This window comes from Geotrypetes seraphini, chromosome 2, assembly GCF_902459505.1.
Source record: "Geotrypetes seraphini chromosome 2, aGeoSer1.1, whole genome shotgun sequence".
NCBI lineage: Eukaryota > Metazoa > Chordata > Amphibia > Gymnophiona > Dermophiidae > Geotrypetes > Geotrypetes seraphini.
In genome coordinates this window covers 209,143,462-209,168,621 of record NC_047085.1, presented here as the reverse complement: position 1 = coordinate 209,168,621, position 25,160 = coordinate 209,143,462, and the positions used below count along the sequence as shown (strand labels likewise).

The 25,160-nt window shown below is 47.0% G+C and overlaps 1 protein-coding gene across 1 annotated transcript in view; it reads right to left on the bottom strand.

The window, feature by feature from the left end:
* SLC22A23 (solute carrier family 22 member 23) overlaps positions 1–25,160 on the bottom strand; it is a 331,330-nt gene that overhangs the window by 12,574 nt on the left and 293,596 nt on the right. The window contains exons 8-9 of the mRNA XM_033934828.1: positions 10,304–10,336; positions 5,205–5,328 (exon numbers count right to left, since the gene is read on the bottom strand). Of these exons, the coding sequence (XP_033790719.1) occupies positions 5,205–5,328; positions 10,304–10,336 (157 nt within the window). The remainder of the gene's footprint in view (positions 1–5,204; positions 5,329–10,303; positions 10,337–25,160) is intronic.

The window sequence follows — 25,160 nt, the reverse complement described above, 5'->3', positions numbered from 1 at the left end:
GTTTCAGCGTATTGTTTACAATGACACCCAGATCTTTTTCTTGGGTACTGACCCTCAAGGTGAACCCTAGGATCTGGTAACTATGATTTGGGTTATTATTTCCAATGTGCACCACTTTGCATTTGTCCACATTAAATTTCATCTGCCATTTGGACACCCAGTCTTCCAGTTTCCTAAGGTCTGCCTGCAATTTTTCAGTCTGAATGCATTTTAACAACTTTGAACTGTTTAATTTCATATGCAAATTTAATCACCTCACTCGCTGTTCCAATTTCCAGATAATTTATAAATAACATAAAAATATAACATAAAATTATATTTGTAAAACACAATACACTGTGGAGTTTAACGTGGTTAACAAAAAAATCAAATAGAGACCAAACATAAATGGTGTTGATACAAATACAAACTGCCTAGAAGCAGGACAAGATCTGCAAAAGTTATATTTGTGGCAATTAATGTGAAGATCCACATAGGTATACAGCCTAAGTTGCAGTAGAGTTATAGATAGAGGTACCCAAATGCAGGGAGCAAGAGAGGGGTAGGACATAGTGAATACTAGATGAATCTGAGCATGGAGCATTTACAGTTGTCTGAGGGTGGGGCATGAGGGATATGCGGAGAGAGCACAAGGTCTAATGCTCTGCTAGAAACTTATTGAACAGGTAGGTTTTTCAAGCTTTATCTAAAATGCATGTAGGATGAAGAGGACATTATGACAGAGAATAGTTCCCGACTTAGATGAGCTGCTTGGTAGAATAACAGTTTTGTAACGTAGGCTGTTTTTAAAAAGATGGCGTACAATAAGTATCTAAGATGCTCCAGCACTTAATAAAGGATGGTAAGTGATTATGTTTTAAAGCTATAATTTCTTATTTCCTGTATGCATATAAAGTATTCCACCATTTAAAAAAGGAGACATTGATTTATTCTTCCAATGAAGAACAATAATATGCAAAGCCAAAGCTATCATAAGATCAAATAATCTGAAATAAGAGGATGCAATATCAATATTAGGATTGGATGATTGTAGTATAATAGCTTCATATGATAATGGATCAGATATGGAAAATACAGTGGCGATAGTATCCCAGATTGGAGACCAATATTGCAATAAATTATTACAGTAAAAAAATCATATGCAATAATGTACCTATGGAATTATTGCATGACCAACAAATATCAGAAGTTTTTCGTGGAAGCTTAGCAAGTTTCCCCAATTTTTAATCAGCGTGTCATTGAGAACATTGTGAATTTGGATTTTTAGGCACTCTTTAGGCCAGTCCTCATAATCTAGGCACTCCATTAATTGTGCCCTTGACTCTTCTTCTGACTCAGTGTTGATATGAAGATCTTGGCTAATCTGGTGGATAAAAGTAGTGAAAGAAATATTCTTTGGAAGAGACCATCTGCGTTGCATTGGAGAAGGGTTTGAAGATATACCATATGATTGGTGGGAAAATGTGAAGTTTTTCTACTAAAGCAACAAGTCCGATGATCATGGCCTATCTACGATGATCGGGGATGAGAGCATTGGGAGGAGCATCTAGATGAATGCCTGGAATGTGTCAAAGAGCATCTCAATGTTGTGGCCTCAATGCTTGATAACGTGCCAAGTGAGAGAGGTCAATGATGAGGTGACCTGGAGTGGCACCACACTCGATGTGTAAGCACATCAGAAGGTGCTGTGGAGAAGGCTGGTAGCGAGCCTGATATAAGATGCACCAATGAAGGTTGTACCATGTTAGAAAGCTCTTGCTGCAGTAGCCACTTGAGTTGGTCCTGAACCAATGGCACTGATACTGACTTTGTCAGTGGTGCAGAAGGCGTTGAAGTCTCTGGACGTCGAGATCTGGGTGAGACCAGAGGTAAAAATCTACATCGAGGAGAAAACAGTTGAAGTGAAGGAGAACGGGCATCTCGACATCGACACTTGAGATGCGTTGAGGTGGAAGAATGAGAAGATTCAGACGGAGTTGGCTGTAACCCATGTCTGTACTTCTTTGCCTTTTTCTTAACATTGGAGGATGGTGGTAGCGATGTGGAGGATGAGTATGGTGGACCATGGAGAGGACTGACATGTTCCAGTGCCGAGGGAGACAGTGCAGAGTCGATGCAGCTGTTGATGCTGGGATATAGTGAGCATCAGAATCAGAATTCCCAGGCATATTCGATGCTTTCGATGTTGCGCTGAAAAGCTTCTCATATCGAAGGTTCCTTGATTTTAATGTTCGGGTTTGTAAACAGGTGCAAAGATTATAGGTAATGTCCCGGTGTTTGGCCCCAAGGCAATGAATACACTAAGGCCCAGATTCTCTAAAAGTGCGTCCCGATTTTAGGCAGCTGTAGGCGTCCTACAGCTGTCTAATCAGCCAATCGGGATGCACGTTTTTAAAAAAAAAAAATGCTCCCCAGGCAGGCCGCCTATATTGAAGGCGATAGCCCCTGATTCTGTATAGGACGCCCGGGAGAGGCGTCCTATTCAGAATCGGCCTAAACTAAACCCCGATTCTGTAACCGGCGTCCATGTTACAGACGCGGGTTAGAGAATCGGGTTAGATTAGACACAGCCCGCTACACTTATCGCGGCAAGGGATCTCTCTGCCGCTATAAGTATAGCGGGCCGCGGCCTGTCCGATCGGATGCCCCCCCCCCGACAATACCGACCGCCCCCCCCCGACACTACCAACCGCCCCCCCCCCAACATTACCGATCTCCCTCCCACCCCGACACTACCGATGCTGGCAGGAGAGTGCCCAATCCCTCCTGCCCGAAGACAGCGCACCCCCCTCCTGCCCGAAGACGGCGCACCCCTCCTGCCCGAAGACGGCGCACCCCTCCTGCCCGAAGACTGCACACCACCCCCCCGGCGCTAACAACCCCCAAAGTAACCTGTTCTTCGGGCCAGACGGTTCTTTCCCGTCTAGCCGGTAAGCCCGCCTCGTCGAAATGAGGCGGGCTCGCCCCTTCCCGGCCCATCCCACCGAAGCCTAAGGCCTGATTGGCCCAGGCTCTAGAAGCCTGGACCAATCAGGCCTTAGGCATAGCGGGTCCGCCCATCCCCACTAAGTCTAAGGTCTGATTGGCCAAGTGGGGATGGGCGGACCCGCTATGCCTAAGGCCTGATTGGTCCAGGCTTCTAGAGCCTGGGCCAATCAGGCCTTAGGCTTCGGCGGGATGGGCCGGGAAGGGGCGAGCCCGCCTCATTTCGACGAGGCGGGCTTACCGGCTAGACGGGAAAGAACCGTCTGGCCCGAAGAACAGGTTACTTTGGGGGTTGTTAGCGCCGGGGGGGGGGGGGGTGTGCAGTCTTCGGGCAGGAGGGGTGCGCCGTCTTCGGGCAGGAGGGGTGCGCCGTCTTCGGGCAGGAGGGGGGTGCGCTGTCTTTGGGCAGGAGGGATTGGGCACTCTCCTGCCAGCATCGGTAGTGTCGGGGTGGGAGGGAGATCGGTAATGTCGGGGGGGGGCATCCGATCGGACAGGCCGCGGCCCGCTATACTTATAGCGGCAGAGAGATCCCTTGCCGCGATAAGTATAGCAGCTGCGTCTACTTACAATGTAGACCAGCATTTTGCTGGCCTACATTTTTAAGGTTTCTTCCTCTACTAGGGAGACGCGTAGGGCCACCTAGGTTCGCCTAAGGCCCTTAGGCGAGCTTAGGCGTCTTGCGGGTCTCCCTAGGCTCCCGGAGGTGCCTTCAGGCCTGCCTGGGGAGCATTTTTTTTTTTTAAACGTGCATCCCGATTGGCTGATTAGACAGCTGTAAGACGCCTACAGCTGCCTAAAATCGGGACGCACTTTTTGAGAATCAGGGCCTAAGAGTATGGGTTGGTGGCTAAATGAATCAGTTACGCTGAGAGCACTTCTTGAACCCGCTAGACGGTTTTGACATCAATAGAAACACAGCTGACAAGAGGTCAAAGGACTCAATTGTGAGGGAGCTCGAGTAAGAGTAGCTGAAAATCGTTGATGCTCCCGGGCGTGGGGAAAGGTCCCTGGAGGGACAGAAGGCCCGAAAAATGGAAACATTTAAAAATAAACAAAACCTTTCAGGAATGAGAAAAGAGAATAAAAATTAGGGAAAATATTCCAGGAAGGCATAAAAAAAAGTAAAAAAAACTAAGGCACACAATGAAGCAACTTCTTAGCTATGCAGAAAACTAAGAGCTGATGGTCCTGCGAGCTGACATTGGGCAGGAAGGCACTAGCACATGCGCGGTGCGGGAGTTCTTAAAGTTTTTAAGTGACAGTACACTATTTGAGTGTCCGTGCCAGGACTCCATGGATAACGTCACTCCATGTGAGAATATGCTGCCTGCTTGTCCTCGGATAACTGGATTTTTCCCTGTTAATCACAGGCACAGGTGCTTGCACTACATTATAGGCAGCCTGTGGAAAGACCATATGGTACAATGGTGGCATGCTCAAAATGTAAACATCCTGCTTCAGCTGCAAGTTCTGAATAGCCTTCCAAAGTGCAAGAGACTCCTGGGATGATTTCCACTTGGTATGCTGGAAACAATTACCCAACTAATGAGTGAAAACAATGTTAAGAGTTGATCTGGCAGATAAATAACTGTCAAAATTTAAAGACTTTATGGTTTAACCTTGTAAAAGTCAGCTCCCCAACACCTGAGAGAGAGAACTAAGGCAGCAAAAAGGAAAAAAAAAAAAAAAAAAGGTCGAGTCACCCATGTTGCAAAGCCCTCTGCACAAAAATAACTTTGGACTTTTTAGTCTCAATCTGCTCTTTTGTAGTTCCAAGCCCAGTCAGAACTAGGACTGGGTTCGGATACTATAAGTTTTTATCACTGTCTCCTGAGGATTTCTCTCCCCCAAACCTTTTTTTCCTAAGTCCACCCATCCTAGTGACTGATGTCCCTCAGCCAGGGAACACAAAACACAGCTCTGTCTGAAACCCATGGACTGGCCACTAGGTGCCACCACTGAGTGATGGCTGATATTCCCTGCTTATCCTCTTCCCACCACCATTACCACATGCTTTGACTGCAAATCAAACCAGGTGGAACAACACTTCTTGAACCACAAAGTAGGCCCATAAAATAACAACTTCTTGTTTTCCTGTTTTAAGCTTTTACTGATTTTCTATAAAACCTATAGTAAAGCACATTATAATAAAATATTCAGTTCTGAAGGCTCTGACCAAACCTCCCTCAAAACAATGGCAAAGTAGGCATCCTTACCTGATAACTGTTGGTGTAATTTCAGCACAGAAGAAAACACTTAGACTTCCTACTGCATGTGATGCAAACATCCCCACAATGGAGAAGGCTGTGGAGAATTTATCCTTTACACTGTCACTCATACCTAAGAATAACCAAGAGAATATACCATGATATAATAACTTACTAAAGACTGGCAAAATTCTGGTCATTGTGTAGCAAGTTCTGAGATCTGTAGAAATCCAAACATGCAATCTCATGCATTTTCTCTCTCCATTTCTGTAGAAGAGGTTGACAGTTTACAGTTCAACAAAACCATGTTTAGTGTATTGACTTCATACAGAACCAGTGCTTCCATTAGCCAAACCAGGCAATTGCTTACAGTGATGAGATTAAAGGAGAATCAAAAGTCAGTAAGCAGTCCAGGCAGGTATGTTAAACATCCCCCCCTAATTTGTAACAAATGGAACAGCTAAAGCTCAACTGACATACTAGCAGCTAAAGGATATGTGCAGCCTTCAAACATATGCAAACTGAAGGTCTACTGCAGTGTCTCTCAAACTGTGCGCCAACGCACAGTAGTGTGCCCCGAAGAGATTCTAGGTGTGCCATAAGAGATTCCAGAATTTTACTTTATTTTTTAAAATTCCCTTTATAAGTATACACTAGAATAGATGAGATGTACGTCATGTATGCAAGAACCTGTCAATATTATGAGCGTCTTTGTGCGTAAGGATACAACCACCCAGACAAGCATCGTTCTTTGACATGATTGGTCTACTGTTTCAATGCCCACTGATGCAGACTTCCTTTATGGAGTGGGTGGGGATATGGCAGGTCTTCAGTGTGCATTTGAACTGAGGCCCTATGCTTTCTTTTTTAGCTACTGGTCTGCCAGGTAAACTATGGCCATTCCATCTTCTTTGGCACTGATACAATGGCAAGGAAGAGGGGAAGGAGAAAGGAGAGCTATTGGACTACGAGATGAGAGAATAGGGTATCCTGGACTATGAGAGAGATCCTGGATTGAAAGCGGTGGGGGTAGGGAAGGGGGGATTTCTAGTCCTTGGGGGGATGGGAAGGTGCTTGACTATGGGAGGTGGGGGTGGGATGCAAGATTAAAGGTTCATCTAGGGCGCCTATTACCCTTGCACTGGCTCTGACTTGATAACATGCAAGTATGGCATGTTATCAAGGAATAAATTATTACCTTGCAGCAGTACATTACAATAATCTAGTCCCAGTGGCATAGCCATGAGTGAGCTCAGGCCTACTTGCTTTGGGCTCAGAGTCACCCAGCAGCAATGAACGCCATCTTTGTAGCTGGCAGAGATCCCAAGCCCTGCCAGCTGAAGACATTTTCTGCTGAATCCTAGGGCATTCTTAACACTTTGTCAGTCAGAGATTGTGCTCCTAGCCGCCAGCACAATCTATGCATGTATAGTTCATGCATGAGAAAGAGCAGGTGCAGCTGGGCCACCAACTGCCATGGCATTCAAAAAGCCCAGTGGAGAATGTCTTCAGTTGACAGGGCTTGGGGGATCTCTGTAAGCCAAAGTAGAAATTGTTTACCTGGGGGGTGGGGCTTGGAAAGAAGGATGATCAAAGATAAAATGTGTGTGCTACTCATCCCATCCCTACTCCCCCAGGAATTGCTCTCTGGCTATACCATTGATCTAGTCTACTTATTATTAAGTAAAGAATAAGGGCTAGATTCTCAAAAAAATGCATAAAAAAACTGACGGGATACTGTTGCAGCCATTATAGTAGCAATTTTAAAAAAGCGAATCATTCTCCAAAAAATTCTCATGTAAATGAGGTTGGCAGAGAGTAGCAAAGACTCGCTAAATTTGCACATGCCCATCGTTGCTGATAGTGATGGGCACATGCGCAGAATAAACATTAAAAAACTCAACAGCGGGAGAAATGCCCAATCTCTCCATCCACCAACCAACACAACCTTAAACAACCTCGGCAATCAGCCTTAGGATCCTCCCCGGTGGATCACAGGATGGGGAGGGGAAGGTCCGCCATTTTGATGAGGCAGGCCAGAGGGAGCAGGAATCCCTCTGGCCAGCCATCTGAAAGTAAGGGAAGGGGAAGAAGGAAGTGATCATCAAAGGCACGGGGGGGGGGGGGGGAGAGGGGTGTTGCATGGCAGCAGGAGAGCGTGGGTATGCCTTATTTATGGCACAATTAGATTATGCAAATACAATACTGGATGGATTAATGAAGGCAAAATCTGTTAAGTCGCATACTGCAAAATACCGCAATATGGATGCTAAATGCTGGATAAGAGTCTATTGTAGTTGGAAAAAAATACAACATTTATTACTTCTAATACAGTAGTTTATCTGCTAGCTTAATGACTCAAAATTCACAAGTTTGACCTGTTAAGAAAAAACTCAGTGTGGGTAAGCTAGAGTACTACCAAATAGCAAAACTGTTCAGCAACAGCATAAAAGGGAAAGACAGAAGAAAATTCAGTCACTAAGCAGGGGCTTTTCCTTCCCAGATGGAGGAGAGTGTGGTATAGTGGTTAGAGCTATAGCCTCAGCGCCCTGAGGCTGTGGGTGCTCCTTGTGAACCTGGGCAAGTCACTTAATCCTCCACTGCCCCAGGTACATTAGATACGACTGTGAGCCCACTGGGAAAGAGGGAAAATGCTCGAGTACCTAATTTGTAACCCGTTCTGAGCTCCTTTGGGAGGACGGGCTAAAAAATCAAATCAAATCAATAAGAACATAAGAACTGCCGCTGCTGGGTCAGACCAGTGGTGCCCAGCAGTCCGCTCACGTTGGCGGCCCTTAGGTCAAAGACCAGTGTCTTATTTGAGTCTGGCCTTACCTGTATACGTTCTGGTTCAGCAGGAACTTGTCTAACTTTGTCTTGAATCCCTGGAGGGTGTTTTCCCTTATAACAGCCTCCGGAAGAGCATTCCAGTTTTCCACCACTCTCTGGATGAAGAAGAACTTCCTTATGTTTGTACGGAATCTATCCCCTTTTAACTTTAGTGAGTGCCCTCTCGTTCTCCCTACTTTGGAGAGGGTGAATAATCTCTCTTTCTCTACTAAGTCAACTCCCTTCAATATCTTGAATGTTTCGATCATGTCCCCTCTCAGTCTCCTCTTTTCAAGGGAGAAGAGGCCCAGTTTCTCTAATCTCTCACTGTACGGCAACTCCTCCAGCCCCTTAACCATTTTTTCTGGTTCCCACTGTAAAGAGTGCAGTCCGCCACTCAGGAAGAGACTTCAGACTGCAAGGGATCTGGCATAGTCGTCTCAATTTGGAACCCTCCACTCCAAGGTCAGCTGTGCCTGCCTGCCAGTATGCCAAAAATGGAGCAGTAAGAGCAGTGCATCTCCTGGGATCACTGAACTTGTAAAGTGCTGTCTGTCCCTACACCCACCAATTCCTTTAATCTACCATCCATGCTGCTTTCACTTGGGTAGGACAGGAGGTGGGAAGAGAAAGGTACGATGGAAAGAAGGGGAGGAAGATATGGAGAAAAGGAAGGAAAACATAACAGTTGTCATACTGGAACAGACTGACGGTCCATCAAGCCCAGTATCCTATTTCCAACAGTGGCTAATCCAGGTCACAAGTACCTGGCAAGATCCCAAGGAGTAAAACAGATTTTATGCTGCTTATTCTATGAATAAGCACTGGATTTCCCTGAGCCATCTCAATAATGGCTTATGGACTTTTGTTTTAGAAAATTATCCAAACCTTGTTCTTTTAGGCTTCTGCGGCTGACATCATGATTGTTGTCTGGGTCTTGCTGCATCTGGGTAGGTAGAACCAAAGTTTCAGTCATCATGCTGTGGATTTCTTCAAGTATACTGTGAGGGCTGCAGTTTGTGGGTAAACCCACTATATATAAAGACAAAGAACAGACCTCAAAGCATACCCTGAAGAAAGCCACAGCATGATGACTGAAACTTTGGTTCTACCTACCCAGATGTGGCAAGACCCAAGAAACAGCAACAATTATCCAAACCTTTTTAAAACCCTGCTAAGTTAACTGCTTTCACTGCATTCTTCAGAAACAAAACCCAGAGTTTAATTACAAATTGAGTGAAAAATATGTTCTTCGGTTGGTTTAAAATCTGATACTTAGTAACTTCATTGCATGTCCCCTAGTCCTAGTATTTTTGGAGAGAATAAACAAGTGATTTGTATCTACCCTTTCCACTCATTAATTTATAGATCACTATCATATCTCCTCTGAGCTGTCTCTTCTCCAAGCTGAAGAGCCCTAACCACTTTAGCCTTTCCTCATAGGGAAGTCGTGTCATCCTTTTCATCGCCTTTCTTTGTACCTTTTCTAATTCCGCTATCTTTTTTGAGAAAGGGCAACCAGAATTGCATAGTATTTGAGGTGCAGATATACTATAGAGCAGTGTTTCTCAACATGCGGTATGCGTACTCCTGGGGGTATGCGGAATGGTCGCGGAGAATATTCCTTGCCAGCCTGTCCAAGCCACGTTGCCGCCAACGGGAATTCCTTCTTGCTGCCCATCTCCCCTTCTCCCTCCCAAAGCTGACCCAGAGGAAAGCCTTCTAGGTCAGCTGGGGGGGGGGGGGGGAGGAGAGAGGTTCCCAGTTACCCCCTTGCCGCACTCGCTCCTTCAGTGGCTTGTTTGGGAAACGAGCAGCCAGCAGCGGTTCACATGGCTTCGATGGCTGGGCAGGCAAGGAATATTCTCCGCAGAAGCCAAGCTGCGTACCCACAGCAAGCGGCCCGCATACCCCTGTGTTGAGAAACACTGAGCTACAGTGACGTGAACAGGTGCATGCCAAAAACACAGTTCAAGGCCCTTTGGGCAATCACAAACTCTGCCTGTCTGTACTTGTGACGTTCTATGATGTGATGTGATGAGAACATTGAAGTGGCAAGATGCAACACACAAACATTTGGTAGGTAAGCATGTTATATACTTGTAGATATATATATATATACAACATAAAATGTAATTAAATAGTTGCTTATTAAGGAATAAAAGAATATAGGACAAGGTTTTCTTCCATCATTACTACTCCAAATACAATAGATCAGCATTCTCACCAGCATATTTTCCCTTCAAACAATGCTTGCTGTGACCACAAATTACTCCTACCTGACTCTGGATTTTGACTGTATTTTCCAATCACTGGGTCCCGAAGTAAATAAAAAAATAAAGTGAGAGAGAGAAAAAAAAAAAGATGTTAATAAAGCAAAAATTACATTCAAAAATATAATTTATTTATCAGCAAAGACCTTGTGAAGAGGATGTGTCTTTTGGAAATACTAACATAACATGCAGCTTCCAATTCTGATTACATTTTGGGTACAGGATTCTAATATGACTGCAATACTCAGACAAAAATAAAGCAGCAATCTCCGACACCTGAAATTACTGCTCAGGGGAATAGGTAGAAATAAATAAATAAAAAAAAAATTGTATCTTTTTTTAAACTAGCTCAATACCATTTCAGTACATTTTTTACTGTATCTTCTTTGGGTCAAAAAAATGTATTAAGTTAGTTCAATAAAAAGATACCATTTTATCTTCTTTTTTTTGTTTTATTTCTGTTTCTTACCTTTAAAAAGTGGACTAACACATATCATTCCAACTTGCTCAAGAGAACCATACTTCTCTGTGTAACAACAAACTACAATCCAGCCATGCTATGCTATAGTTCTGAGAGAATGAGTGATTGGGACTGTGTTAGAAGACTCTTTTTCAAAGTGCCTTGGTCTTTACCATTATTGCACAAATCTTCAAGAAAACAGACTACTATCAATTTGGAGCTCCTAAGAGCTCTGGCTCCAGAAGTCCTCAATATACCTAGAGTAAGGCAAAGACAAATCTGGAGAGGAAAGACCACTCAAGACGGCCTTAAGATTCTCCATATATTTGCTTGCTTATGTCCTTAACTTATAGGCCCAGAGATAAAGGGAAGGAATAGTGGAACTAAATTCAGTATAGCTCACTTTGCAAGAAAGTTATAGAACAGAACATTAAGGGGGCAGGAATTTCTAACAGAGCACTTATAATGCTTAAAGAAAAGCACCTATTTTATAAAGAAAATAGGTGCCTTTATAAAATAGGCCTTTACAATAACAGGTGATCTAAGGGGACAATTCAATAAATGGGTATCTACTAAGAGCCCATTCTATAAAGAAAGAGAGGTGCCTACATGCCTTCAGAGAATATTAGCTAACCGTCAAAGCACACATCTACCCTGTTTCCCCGATGGTAAGACACTGTCTTATTTTTTTTGGAAGGCCAAAATATGCTCTAGGGCTTATTTTCGGGGGGATGCCTTATTTACCCATGAAGAAGACTACAGTACACAGTTATTGTTGAAAAAAAACAGAATTTTATTACCTGTATATGGTACAGTATAATGGTAATACCGGTAGTTGTCATTACAAACCAGCATAACCAGACAATGTCTCCGACTCTCCAGTCGCCCGCCCCGACTCTCCTCTGGCCACCCCGACTCTTCTTTCGCCCGCCCCGACTCTCCTCTCCCCCTTGAAGTCCTGTCCCCACCCTGAAAGCCTGATGCCCCCCCCGACATCCGATTCATCCCCCCCCGCAGGACCGCTCGCACCCCCACCCCGAAGGACCGCTCACACGCACCCCCACCCTGAAGGACCGCTCGCACCTCCACAGCCTCCCGACCCCCCCCATCATGTAGAAGCTCCTACCGGTGTCCTGCTGCTTCCCCTCTTGCCCCGCCGACTCCCCGACACGATCGGGGCAAAAGGGAGCCCAAGCCCTCTTGCCCCGCCGACTCCCCAACTCCCCGACAATATCGGGCCAGGAGGGAGCCCAAGTCCTCCTGGCCCTGGCGACCCCCCCCTAGTTGTTCGGGCCAGGAGGGAGCCTAAATCCTCCTGGCCACGGCGACCCCCTAACCCCACCCCGCACTACATTACGGGCAGGAGGGATCCCAGGCCCTCCTGCCCTCGACGCAAACCCCCCTCCCCCCAACGACCGCCCCCCCCAAGAACCTCCGACGCCCCCCAGCCGACCCGACCCCCCTGGCCGACCCCCACGACACCCTCACCCCCCTTCCCCATACCTTTCTGTAGTTGGCCGGACAGACGGGAGCCAAACCCGCCTGTCCGGCAGGCAGCCAACGACGGAATGAGGCCGGATTGGCCCATCCGTCCCAAAGCTCCGCCTACTGATGGGGCCTAAGGCGCCTGGGCCAATCAGAATAGGCCCGGGAGCCTTAGGTCCCTCTTGGGGGCAGGGCCTGAGGCACATGGTCGGGTTGGGCCAACTACAGAAAGGTAAGGGGAAGGGGGTTGGGGGTGTCGTGGGGGTCGGCCAGGGGGGGTCGCAGGTCGGCTGGGGGGGCGGTCGTTGGGGGGAGGGGGGTTTGCGTCGAGGGCAGGAGGGCCTGGGATCCCTCCTGCCTGTAATGTAGTGCAGGGTGGGGTTAGGGGGTCGCCTTGGCCAGGAGGGTTTGGGCTCCCTCCTGGCCCGAACAACTAGCGGGGGGGGGGGGGGGGTGTCACCAGGGCCAGGAGGACTTGGGCTCCCTCCTGGCCCGATATTGTCGGGGAGTTGGGAAATCGACGGGGCAAGAGGGCTTGGGCTTCTTTTTGCCCCGATCGTGTCAGGGAGTCGGGGGGGCAAGAGGGCTTGAGCTCCCTCTTGCCCCGATCGTGTCGGGGGTGCCAAGGTTGGCTGGGGCAAGAGGGCTTGAGCTCCCTCTTGCCCCGATCGTGTCGGGGAGTCGGCGGTCCTTCGGGGTGGGGGTGCGGGTGTGTGCGAGCGGTCCTGCGGGGGGTGAATCGGACGTCGGGGGGGGGGAACTATGTAAAAAAAATTTTGTAGGGAGGGATGAGGGAAGCTGCCTGTGTTTCCTGGCACGGAGTCACGTGCGCGCGCTGCAGTCCTGTCACTTCCTCCTCTTCACTTCATGACAAGGCGTGGCACGCAGCCATGGAGGCAAATACGGTAGACGGAGGGACCACACGGAGTCACCCACCGTACCACCCAATTCGGGTAAGCGCAGGTATCGGTGGGTGGCTTATTTGCGGGGGGGTGCCTTATTTTACATTTTTTCCTAAAAAGGGGGGGCTTTCTTATTTGATGGCCCTGCCTTATCATCGGGGAAACACGGTATTATAATTTATTTATTCCATTTTCTATACTGTTTTCCCAGGGAGCTCAGAACGGTTTACATAAATGTATTCAAGTACTCAAGCATTTATCCCTGTCTGTCCTGGTGGGCTCACAATCTGTCTAATGTACCTGAGGCAATGGGGGGATTAGGTGACTTGCCCAGGGTAACAAGGAGCAGCGTGAGGTTTGAACCCACAACCTCAGGGTGCTGAGGCTGTAGCTTTAACCACTGCACCACACTCTCCCCATAAGGCAAATGCGCTTATGGCCAACATAGAGCTGGTGTATGTGCACCTAAGTTCTGGAAATACGCACATAATATACAGTACTAGTCTTTAAGCCAGTTACATTAACGGGTGCTAGAATATATGTCTGTCTGTCTTTCTTTCTGTCTCTCTACCTCCTGCTGTATTTATCTCTGGCCCCCTTTCCCTGTCTGTCTTTCTGTTCCTCTTCCTGCTCCTGTGTCTTTCTTCCTTTCTTTCTGTCTCCCTCCCACTGTCTGTCTGTCATTCTTTCAATCTGTCTCTCTCCCTGCTCCCTATGTAGCATTCCCTCCTCCTCCATTTCTCTGTGCAGCAGCATTTCCCTCCCCCACCCCATTTCCCTGTGCAGCAGCAGCATTCCCTCCCCCTCTATTTCCCTGTGCAGCAGCATTTCCCTCCCACCACCCCACTTCCCTGTGCAGCAGCAACAGCATTTCCCTCCCCCCACTTCCCTGTACAGCAGCTGCAGCAGCATTCCCTCCCCTTCCATTTCCCTGGGGGGGGGGTTTGAAAAGTTGCAGTGGCGGTGCTGAGAGGGGGGGTTGAAAAGGTACGGTGGCGGTACTGAGAGGCGGAGGGGAGGGGTGTTTTGAAAAGGTGCGGAAGGAGGGTGTTTTACAATGCTAAGAGGGGGTTCAAATTTTGTGTCTTCACTACACTCACTGTGGTCAAGGAGATCCCCTCCTCCAGAATAGACACACTGATGTCAATATTGAGCTCCAGTGAGCCATCAACCGGAGAAATTGCCACATGAGGAGATGGTGAGGGTGTCGCTCATTCACTGAAAGAGAGGGCACAGCAGGAAAAATGGCACTACCGGTCGAAGTTTATTTTTAAGTTTAAAGGTGCTGCGGTGGCTCCTCTCACGATCGCCGCCTGCATCGGAAGCCTTCTCTGCTGCAGGTGCTGCTCGTGAGAGGAACCGCTGCAGCACCTTTAAACTTAAAAATAAACTTTAGCCGGTAGTGCCGTTTTTCTGGATGGAGGTCTGGAGAACAGGGAGGCCAGTGCTTTCCAATTTGTCTGGCGGCCACTGGCAAAGCTAACACGCATGCGCACTCCTACCTGCCGGGGACCTACTGATCACAGAAAATGGAACACGCAGGTAAGAGTGCGCATGCGCGCTTAGGATTTTATTATAGTAGATTCTCCAAGTTACATTTGAGTCACATCCATGCTCTGCCCAGACTTCACCTCCGTACATGCCTACCTGAAAAATATATCTTACATGGTATGCATGTGCATTTGAAGAATAGTGCTTAGGCAGAATTTTAGCTTGCATGTGCACATGTTCAAGTTCCTTTATTTCTTGATGTAGGGCCTACAGAAGCAGTTTGCAACTTCAATCATAATCCAATCAGACTAAAATCAATAGGGGGAAAGAATCACAATCATATTAAAGAGGAAGAAAAAAGACATTTATGTAAGAGTATGTATGTATAATATTAGTGTAATCTGAAAAACAATCAAATTACTCTGTGTATACGTGTATATTTTATGTAACATATGTCACAATTCTACTGGTACAAAAAAAGAGGGTAGAAAGATGTCAAAACCAACCGTTACATTTATTTAAAATATAGTTTATAACATTGAAATAGTCCTAGGTCTTAAAAAGACAATATGAAGTCCCAACCAGGATCCGGGTTTCGGCAACTAGAGTTGCCTTCCTCAGGGGACAATAAGTAAGCAATGTGGATGCGATTAGTAAAGTTGCCTTGGGTGTGTAGATGTCTCTAATTCAGCTTACCATATTGTCCCCTGAGGAAGGCAACTCTAGCAGCCAAAACCCGAATCCTGGTTGGGACTTCATATTGTCTTTTTAAGACCTAGGACTATTTCAATGTTATAACCTATGTTTTAAATAAATGTAACGGTTGGTTTTGACATCTCTCTAGCCTCTTTTTTTTGTACTGTTCTATTTTCGAGGCCAGCCCCCTCCTTCTGTTGTCCTCTCACAATTCTATCCACCTACCTCTCCAAGAAGGCCTATGTGGCCATGTTGCACTTTTACACACTTGCACACACTTTCACAGTCTCACAAGAGCCCGTTTCTGCCTGTGCAACATGCTTTATGAGGTACAAGCAGATGAAACTCGATAAGATTACCCCCCACAGTGATTTACCCTGTGACCTATATCCCACTAAAGAGTGAGAACTCTCTCACTGCAGAGTGACTAGGCATGCTCAAATCATCTGAAATATTTTATATTCCTCCTACCCAGTGCTGTATTTAAATTAGTCAAACTCAAACAAAAACGAAAGATAGCTATAGGCATGCAAGCTGAATGCCCAAATACACTTTTGCCATCTCTGCGCACAGCTATTGGCTGCTATATCTTTTAAGAAGCTAAAGTCTCTCCAGGGAAATTATACATGACTTAACACCCCACCCCCTTCCCATCACACCTAGTGTTCATGGCAATTTAAAGGCCAGCTGAAAAATAAAAGCAAGCTCATAGTTTGGGAAAGACTGGATTTAAGATACCAGTCTCACCCTTTTAACAAATATACCACAGTTCTTTAATATCAGGGATTATCTATTCCTACCAAGCCAAAAGTTGACATATCGGTCTGCACAGGCACCTGCACATGGTGAAGAAACACGCAGTAATGAGTGTCTTGATAGGCTAACCAAGGCCAGGAGGGTGATTGGATGAGAGTACAAGGCATCTAGATGGGGACCAGTGGTGTATGAATTGTGTGCCCCTGTAAGTAGTGTGATGTAGAGGATGACACGGGGACATATTTTTCCCCGTCCCCGCGGGAACTCATTTTCCCATCCCTGCGAGGTCTTTTCCTATCCCTGCCCCATTCCTGCAAGCTTTGTCCTCATCTGCACAAGCTTCAAAACACTTTAAAATCATAAGTGCCCGAGGCTTGTGCGGTTAAAGCAGAACTTAAGGGAATGGGGCAAGGACAGGGACAAAACTCACAGGGACGGGGAAATTGAGTTCCTGCGGGGGCGGGGAAAAATTTGTCCCCGTGTTATTTTCTAGTGTGATGTTTAAGTGTGTGGTAGAGCTGAGAAGCTGCCTGAAGGATTCTAGGGAAAGACTTATAGGTGACTAGGTGAAAGTGAGAAGATATATAATGGGGACATTAATAGAGGTTAGGGGGTATGATACAGGAAATGCATAGCTGAAAAATTTCCATTCAACATGGTGACTGAACTATAGTGAAGTGCTGCCACTGTGCTTTTAGCATGGCTAGTTGTATAGCAGTGGTCTCAAACTCGCAGCCCCCAGGTACTATTTTGAGGCCCTCAGTATGTTTATCATAATCACAAAAGTAAAATAAAAGTTTCTTGCTCATATGTCTCTTTAGCTATAAATGACAATATTATTATTAATACTTAATCAAAAGGAAAGATTTATAAACTATAAAGAGTTTTACCTCATGCAAAATTGTTAATTCTTTAATAAGACATTAACTATTTTTTTTGCGGCCCTCCATGTACCTCCAAATTCAAAATGTGGCCCTGCAAAGGGTTTGAGTTTGAGACCACTGTTGTAGAGGTAACAGAACTGAATGTACATGAAGTATGGAAACCGCACTAGCACTGTTAAGAAATTAAATTAACTTTTCTGATTAGCTGCTAAATAAATAATTTTTAGGGCTACCTTTTTCTCAACCCTTCCCCTAACTCAGGGGTGTCAAAGTCCCTCCTCGAGGGCCGCAATCCAATTAGGTTTTCAGGATTTCCCCAATGAATATGCATGAGCTCTATTGGCATACAATGAAAGCAAATAGATCTCATGCATATTCATTGGGGAAATCCTGAAAACCCGACTGGAATGCGGCCCTCGAGGAGGGACTTTGACACCCCTGCCCTAACTCAACCCACAATTATACAGACACTGGCTGAAATTTAAAGTTATTTAACTGGCCAGAAATGTTACTACCGTATTTTCGCGGATATAACGCGCGCGTTATACGCGTTTTTATCTACTGCGCATACCCCCCGCGTGTTATATGCCTGAGCGCGGTATACAAAAGTTTTTAAACATAGTTCCCACCCCGCCCGACGCCCGATTCACCCCCCCAGCAGGACCGCTCGCACCCCCACCCCGAACGACCGCTCGCACGCGCTCCCACCCGCACCCGCATCCACGATCGGAGCAAGAGGGAGCCCAAGCCCTCTTGCCCGGCCGACTCCCCGACGTCCGATACATCCCCCCCCGGCAGGACCACTCGCACCCCCACCCCGAAGGACCGCCGACTTCCCGACAATATCGGGCCAGAAGGGAGCCCAAACCCTCCTGGCCACGGCGACCCCCTAACCCCACCCCGCACTACATTACGGGCAGGAGGGATCCCAGGCCCTCCTGCCCTCGACGCAAACCCCCCCCCCCCCCCCCCAACGACCGCCCCCCCCAAGAACCTCCGACCGTCCCCCCAGCCGACCCGCGACCCCCCTGGCCGACCCCCACCCCCCTTCCCCGTACCTTTGGTAGTTGGCCGGACAGACAGGAGCCAAACCCGCCTGTCCGGCAGGCAGCCAACGAAGGAATGAGGCCGGATTGGCCCATCCGTCCTAAAGCTCCGCCTACTGGCGGGGCCTAAGGCGCGTGGGCCAATCAGAATAGGCCCTGGAGCCTTAGGTCCCACCTGGGGGCGCGGCCTGAGGCACATGGGCCCAACCCGACCATGTGCCTCAGGCCGCGCCCCCAGGTGGGACCTAAGGCTCCAGGGCCTATTCAGATTGGCCCACGCGCCTTAGGCCCCGCCAGTAGGCGGAGCTTTAGGACGGATGGGCCAATCCGGCCTCATTCCTTCGTTGGCTGCCTGCCGGACAGGCGGGTTTGGCTCTCGTCTGTCCGGCCAACTACCAAAGGTACGGGGAAGGGGGGTGGGGGGTCGTGGGGGTCGGCCAGGGGGGTTGCGGGTCGGCTGGGGGGGCGGTCGGAGGTTCTTGGGGGGGGGCGGTCGTTGGGGGGGGGGGGGGTTTGCGTCGAGGGCAGGAGGGCCTGGGATCCCTCCTGCCCGTAATGTAGTGCGGGGTGGGGTTAGGGGGTCGCCGTGGCCAGGAGGGTTTGGGCTCCCTTCTGGCCCAACTACACAAAGGTACGGGGAAGGCGGGTGGGGGTGTCGTGGGGGTCGGCCAGGGGGGTCGCGGGTCGGCTGGGGGACGGGCGGAGGTTCTTGGGGGGGGGGGCGGTCCTTGGGGGGGGGGGGTTTGGGTCGAGGGCAGGAGGGCCTGGGATCCCTCCTGCCCGTAATGTAGTGCGGGGTGGGGTTAGGGGGTCGCCGTGGCCAGGAGGGTTTGGGCTCCCTCCTGGCCCGATATTGTTGGGGAGTCGGCGGTCCTTCGGGGTGGGGGTGCGAGTGGTCCTGCCGGGGGGGGGGGGGGAATGTATCGGACGGGGGGGGGGCATCAGGCTTTCAGGATGGGGACAGACCTTCAAGGGGGGACAGGACTTCAAGGGGGGACAGTGCACGGAAAGTCAGGGGGGTGAACGGAGAGTCGGGACAGCGCACGGAAAGTCAGGGCGGGCGAAAGGAGCGTCGGGCATCATGCGCGGTATACCCGTGAGCGCGGTATACAAAAGTTTTTGTACATATCATCGTGATTTCTGCGCGCTATACCCGTGTGCGCGTTTTACACGGGTGCGCGTTATATCCGCGAAAATACGGTACTACTAATAATAATTTCTGCAGTGCTATCAGACATACGCAGCGTTGTACAGAGTTACAAAGATGAAAACAGTCCCTGCTCAAAAGAGCTTACAATCTAAACAGCCAAGACAAACAGGATGTCATGGATACAGTTAAAGGGAACGGTTAACCAGCTGACTGGGATGGTGGGCAGAGGAGTAGGGTAAAGGCCAGAAATGGCCACAAACTTGTTAAACTGCCAATATTCAATGTGAGATAGTCAGTTATCTCCTGAATATTCCCGATTAGTGGCTAAAAGTTAATCGGCTATCTTGCATGATAACCAGTCAAGATTAGTGGCCAAATTGGTCTGCATAAATAACAGGCCTATGTTTGGCCATTATTAACTTAACCGGGCAGTTAATGCCAGCCAACCTCCTTCCCCCTCCCCGGATATTCAATGCCAATCACTGGAAACAGTCTAGCATTGAATATCTGTGATCAGTGCAGACTATGGGAATTAACTAAGCTCCCTTCTGTAGTCGGAATATCAGCCCCACAGTATCTTACCATTTAGTGGTTTAAATACCAGCATAAGTTTTGGAAATATATAGATAAGCAAATTATGCATCTGCCAGATCCTGGCAAATACATGATTTGCTTTGCAGCTGTAAAATAGAGAGATGCATGGGAATGGGAATTGTGGGAATCCTATGGGATTCCTGTGAGGATGGAAGAAGTGATGACTCAGAATGAGGTCTGGAATGCCCAGAGAGCAAGCCGGAACACCAGACTGAGGCCTGGAACACTAATTGGTTGAATAGTGAATATCATCCAAAAAACACAGGCGGCTGTTGGGGTTGGGAGGAAACAGAAGGCTGCAAGCAAGTAAAAAATAGCATGGACTCCTGCAGGTTGTGATAATATGGCTTGTGGGCTTGAAAGCAGTTGGGAGAACAGCCCTAACAAGCTTTTCAGAACCAGGAGTAACCCTCAACACCAGATGGCAAACAGGGTTTCTTCTCTACCCAAAAGGAAAAATTATGTTCTTACCTGCTAATTTTCTTTCCTTTAGATGCAGCAGATGAATACAGTGGGATAGCACACATCTACCAGCAGGTGGAGATAGAGGAGGTGGAGATAGAGGAGCACCTGCAAATCAGTTCTCTATCTCCAGCAAGTGGATGGATGCCATTCCTCTAGCTCCTGGCTTGTGTTGCTAGAAAAGCTCTCTTCTCTTGTTGCTTGTGTTTCAATGGAGTCTAGGGATGTTTGGCTGAGTGGTGCAAACTTTAGGGGCTACACCTGGGCCCCCCAAGGTCCATTCCCCACCCATGGATTGAAGGGGTTCATTTGGTCCCAATTTTTTCTTTCCTAATAAAAAAGGGGGGGGAGGAACAATTCTGGCGCTACAGTTTCTGTGCTGTCAATTCTAAGCAGGCTGCAGCTACCATCAGTGTTTGGGACGGCTAGCCGGGTGCACGTGAGTACAGTGCTTTTCTTTCAGTGTTGAGTTTGGGTGTATTTTTAGTCACGAAGCAGGGAGCATGGTGCGCATGGTGGCTGAGGCTGTAAAATGGTGGGAAGCGCCCCTGTAATTAGAGTAAACCATGCAGGGGGATGTGGCTACTAATTTACATATGAAGCTGGAGTTCTTTAGACTTGCCTTTTTATCTGACTAAGGAGGGCACAGTGATAATGGAAGCTCCATACTATTAGAAAGTCATGCTCTCCCAGTGACTATGGGCTAGATTCACTGAGCAAACCGATCATGTACTGATCGGTTTGTGATCCCTTTGTGACTTGATTTTACTTCGGCTCGATTCACCTACCTCTCTGCCGACCATTCTCTGATCTGCGCATGCAAATGAGGGGAACGGCATGCAAAGTAGGCAGGGACGCGATTCACTAACCAAAACCCTGCAACACCAACTGGGCTGGCCGATCACAAACAAGCGACTGCTGAGGACCAGTCGCTCAAGCCTTTTCCGACTGCCCTGCCTTCTGCCGCCCTGCTCTTTGCCCTGTTTTTCTGCTCTCTGCCCTGAAACTCCTGCTTTCAGCCCTGCTTCCTGCTTTCAAACTCTCCCGCCTGCCATGATCTCCCGCTACCCTGATCTCCTGCCTGCCCCGACTCTCCCACCCTTCACCGCAGTGCGAGCCCATGGTTTTAACCTGCAGGCTTAAAGCGGGTTAAAACCACGGGCTCCAAAAAAGTTTTTAAAAAATTCTCTGCTGGGCCCGGAGGTCCAGCACATGCGCAGACCATCTACAGATGCTAGTTTTTCTGATCATGGCACTGACTCTCTGCAGGGTTTATTTTATTCTTTTCTAGTATTTGATATCATGCCTCACTAACATAAGAACATAAGAATTGCCTCTGTCGGTTCAGACCGGAGGTCCATCGTGCCCGGCAGTCCGCTCACGCGGTGGCCCCTCAGGTCCAGGACCTGAAAGTGCTCCTACCCTAAAACTCACATACGCTTTTCGCTTTTGTCCTGTAGAGTAACCTTCTATCTATACCCTGCAATCCCCTTCGCTTCCAGGAAGTCATCCAGTCCCTTTTTGAAACCCAGTATTGTACTCTGTCCTATTACCTCCTTTGGAAGCGTGTTCCAGGTGTCCACCACCCTCTGAGTGAAGAAAAACTTCCTTGCATTCGTTTTGAATCTGTCACCTCTCAGTTTTTCTGGATGACCTCTTGTTTTTGTTGTCCCCGCTAGTCTGAAGAATCGGTCCCTCTCCACTCTCTCTATGCCTTTCATGATTTTATACGTCTGTATCATGTCTCCTCTCAGTCTCCACTTTTCCAGGGTAAAGAGCCCCAGTTTGTCTAACCTTTCGGCATATGAAAGGTTCTCCATTCCTTTTATCATCCTAGTTGCTCTCCTCTGGACCCTCTCAAGTATCGCCATGTCTTTCTTAAGGTACGGTGACCAGTAATGGACACAGTATTCCAGATGTGGTCGCACCATTGCTCGATACAATGGCAGGATAACCTCCTTCGTTCTGGTAGTGATACCTTTTCTGATAATGCCCAGCATTCTGTTCGCTTTCTTTGAGGCCACTGCACATTGCGCCGCTGGCTTCATTGTTGTATCCACCAATACCCCCAGGTCTTTTTCTAGGGTGCCTTTCCCCATCACCCTTCCTCCCATCGTATAGCTGTACATGGGGTTCCCTTTCCCCATGTGCAAGACCTTACATTTCTCCACATTGAAGCTCATCTGCCATCTTTTTGCCCACTCACACAGTTTGTTCAGGTTGCTATACAGTTCTTTGCATTCCTCAACAGTTTTGACCCTGTTGGAGAGTTTTGTATCGTCCGCGAACTTGATAACTTCGCACTTCATGCCCGTTTCCAGATCGTTAATGAATATATTGAACAGCAGCGGTCCCAGCACTGACCCCTGCGGGACACCACTCGTGACCCCTTTCCAGTCAGAGTAGTGTCCTTTTACTACTACCCTCTGCTTCCTATCCGCCAGCCAATTTTGGATCCATCTGTGGACGTCCCCTTCCACCCCGTGGTTCCACCGTTTCTTCAGCAGGCGCTCATAGGGTACCTTGTCAAAGGCTTTTTGGAAATCCAGATAAACTATGTCAATGGGGTTACCTTGGTCCAAATGTTTGCTTATCCCCTCAAAGAAATGTAGTAGATTCGTTTGGCACGATCGTCCTTTATAGAAACCGTGCTGGCTTGTTCTCATCAGTTTATTTTTTTCTATATGCTCATTGATACCTTCCCTGATCAGTGATTCGACCATCTTCCCCGGAACTGAGGTCAAGCTCACCGGTCTATAGTTCCCCGGGTCGCCTCTTGATCCTTTTTTGAAGATTGGTGTAACATTTGCTATCCTCCAATCTTCCGGGATTATCCCTGTTTTCAAGGATAGGTTGCAAATATGCCTGAGTAACTCCGCTATTTCATCTCTGAGCTCTTTCAGTATTCTCGGGTGGATCCCATCTGGGCCAGGAGATTTGTCAATTTTTAATCTATCTATCTGCCTTAGAACGTCTTCAAGGCTTACCTCCATGCATGATAATATACCCTCATGATCCCCCTTGAAATATGTTATAGTTATGATCTACAAAGCACAATTTCCTCACTGCCACAGTGGCAGCACTGCTTCCGCCTTCAGCTGCATTAGGGTTTGGAAACCCTGTGGCTCCAGGCACTCTTTTATGCAAATTAATTTGCATGTGCATTTATTTGCATTTGGATGGACAGACAGAGAAGACAGACAGACACACCTCAATAAGTATTTAGAAAATCCCAAACCAGATTGGCTTATTCTAGAGAGTCACTTTATCTCCCCATTATGTCTAGATCATTTATTGAGAATCAAGATGCCTAGATTATATAAGGACAATAATAGACATTAAAATATAATAGACATTAAAATTCATTGACAACTTAACTTCTATTCCAGTACAACAATCCATGTGTCAATCTCTATGGTTAAACTTCCAAGATTCAAATTGGCGAGTCTAAGATCCTCTGGAAACATTGGCTGTGGGCAGGCATACGTACATTAGATGATATTCTATCAAATGGAAAAATGCTTGATTTTTCATGACTGCAACAATCATTCGGTATCTCCAAGTCTCAAGCATATAAGTGGTTGCAGTTGAAGCAGGCCATTCAGAAGGGGTTCCCTGAGTGGCGTAATTTTAATTTAAAAAAATCAGTATAGTTTGCCGGGCCTAAGCTTCCAGACAGACAGGCTTTCCTAGGGCATCAGGCCGCCAAGTGGTATAAATTAATATCTGAGTTTTTGAACAAGAAACCTAAAACTGGTCTAAAAGACATTGGAGCATTGAGATAAAGCAGCAGATTTCTGCTACTCAATGGCCACGGATTTGGACTTGGAGGATGAGATATAGAGTGTCAGCAGCTATGAGACAAACATGGTATTTTTTGTTACATAGAAGTTTCTGGACCCCTGTTCGTTTGCAGAAATTAGATAGTTCTAAACTAATAGATGCTGGCACTGTCATCTTGAAATAGAGACACTGGATCATCTGTTGTTCTATTGTCCTTTGGTACTCAATTTTTGGAGGTCGATATGGGGGACAGATTAATACCATACTTGAGTCTTTGATTCCATTGACATATGATGTAGTCATAAGTGGGATGATATTACATATTAAACCCCCATTGGACAGATATAAATGTTGGCTTTTCCTTATTATGACCGGGATAGCCATGCAAATGGTTATTTGCAATTGTAAAAATTGGGATCGCCTTAGTTTTACTTTTTGGTGGGCGAATTTATGCTTATGTTATAAGTATGAGAAGATGAACGCTGGCATGCTGGGGCATAATAAGTTATTTAAATTAGTTTGGGGTCCATTAACGACTTTTGTGGCTTCGTTATAGTTGTCTTTTATCTTTATTTTCTGTTGTTTTAGCACACATCCAGGGGAGGGAGGGTATTTCTTTTGTTTGGTTTTATTCCCTGACTGAAAACGTTGGAAGGGAAAGGGTTTTTTTTTATCCTTTCTGTATTGTTACTGATTGAGTATAAGTGCTTATTATGATTATTAATACATGTATGTATATTGTTTAGTACTTCTTGTTAGCTTTGAAAACTTAATAAATATAAAAAAAAAGAAAATCCCAAACCATTTGAGAGGACTGGGCTTTGTTCCACCAGTAGCATGATCTCCCTAGTGTGCTTGTATAAAAAAACATTTTTAGAAAAGTTCGATTTTAGAAAAGTTCTTGTTTCTAAAAATAAAGCACCTATCCATAAGAGTGTGAATTCAGATTTCATGCAACGTTCAAACAGTACATGTTTAACCATCTCTGGTGTGATGCTCAATTTCAGGATTCAGTGGGGGCGGGGAGGGGAGTTGTTCCAGCAGCTCCTCTTGACTCTTTGTGTGGTGTCCTTGGTAGCTAAAACTGTAAGTGTCATCCCTTTGTGCTTTGTTTCACATAAGAAACTGACCATTTGACAATTAGAGAGCCGTTT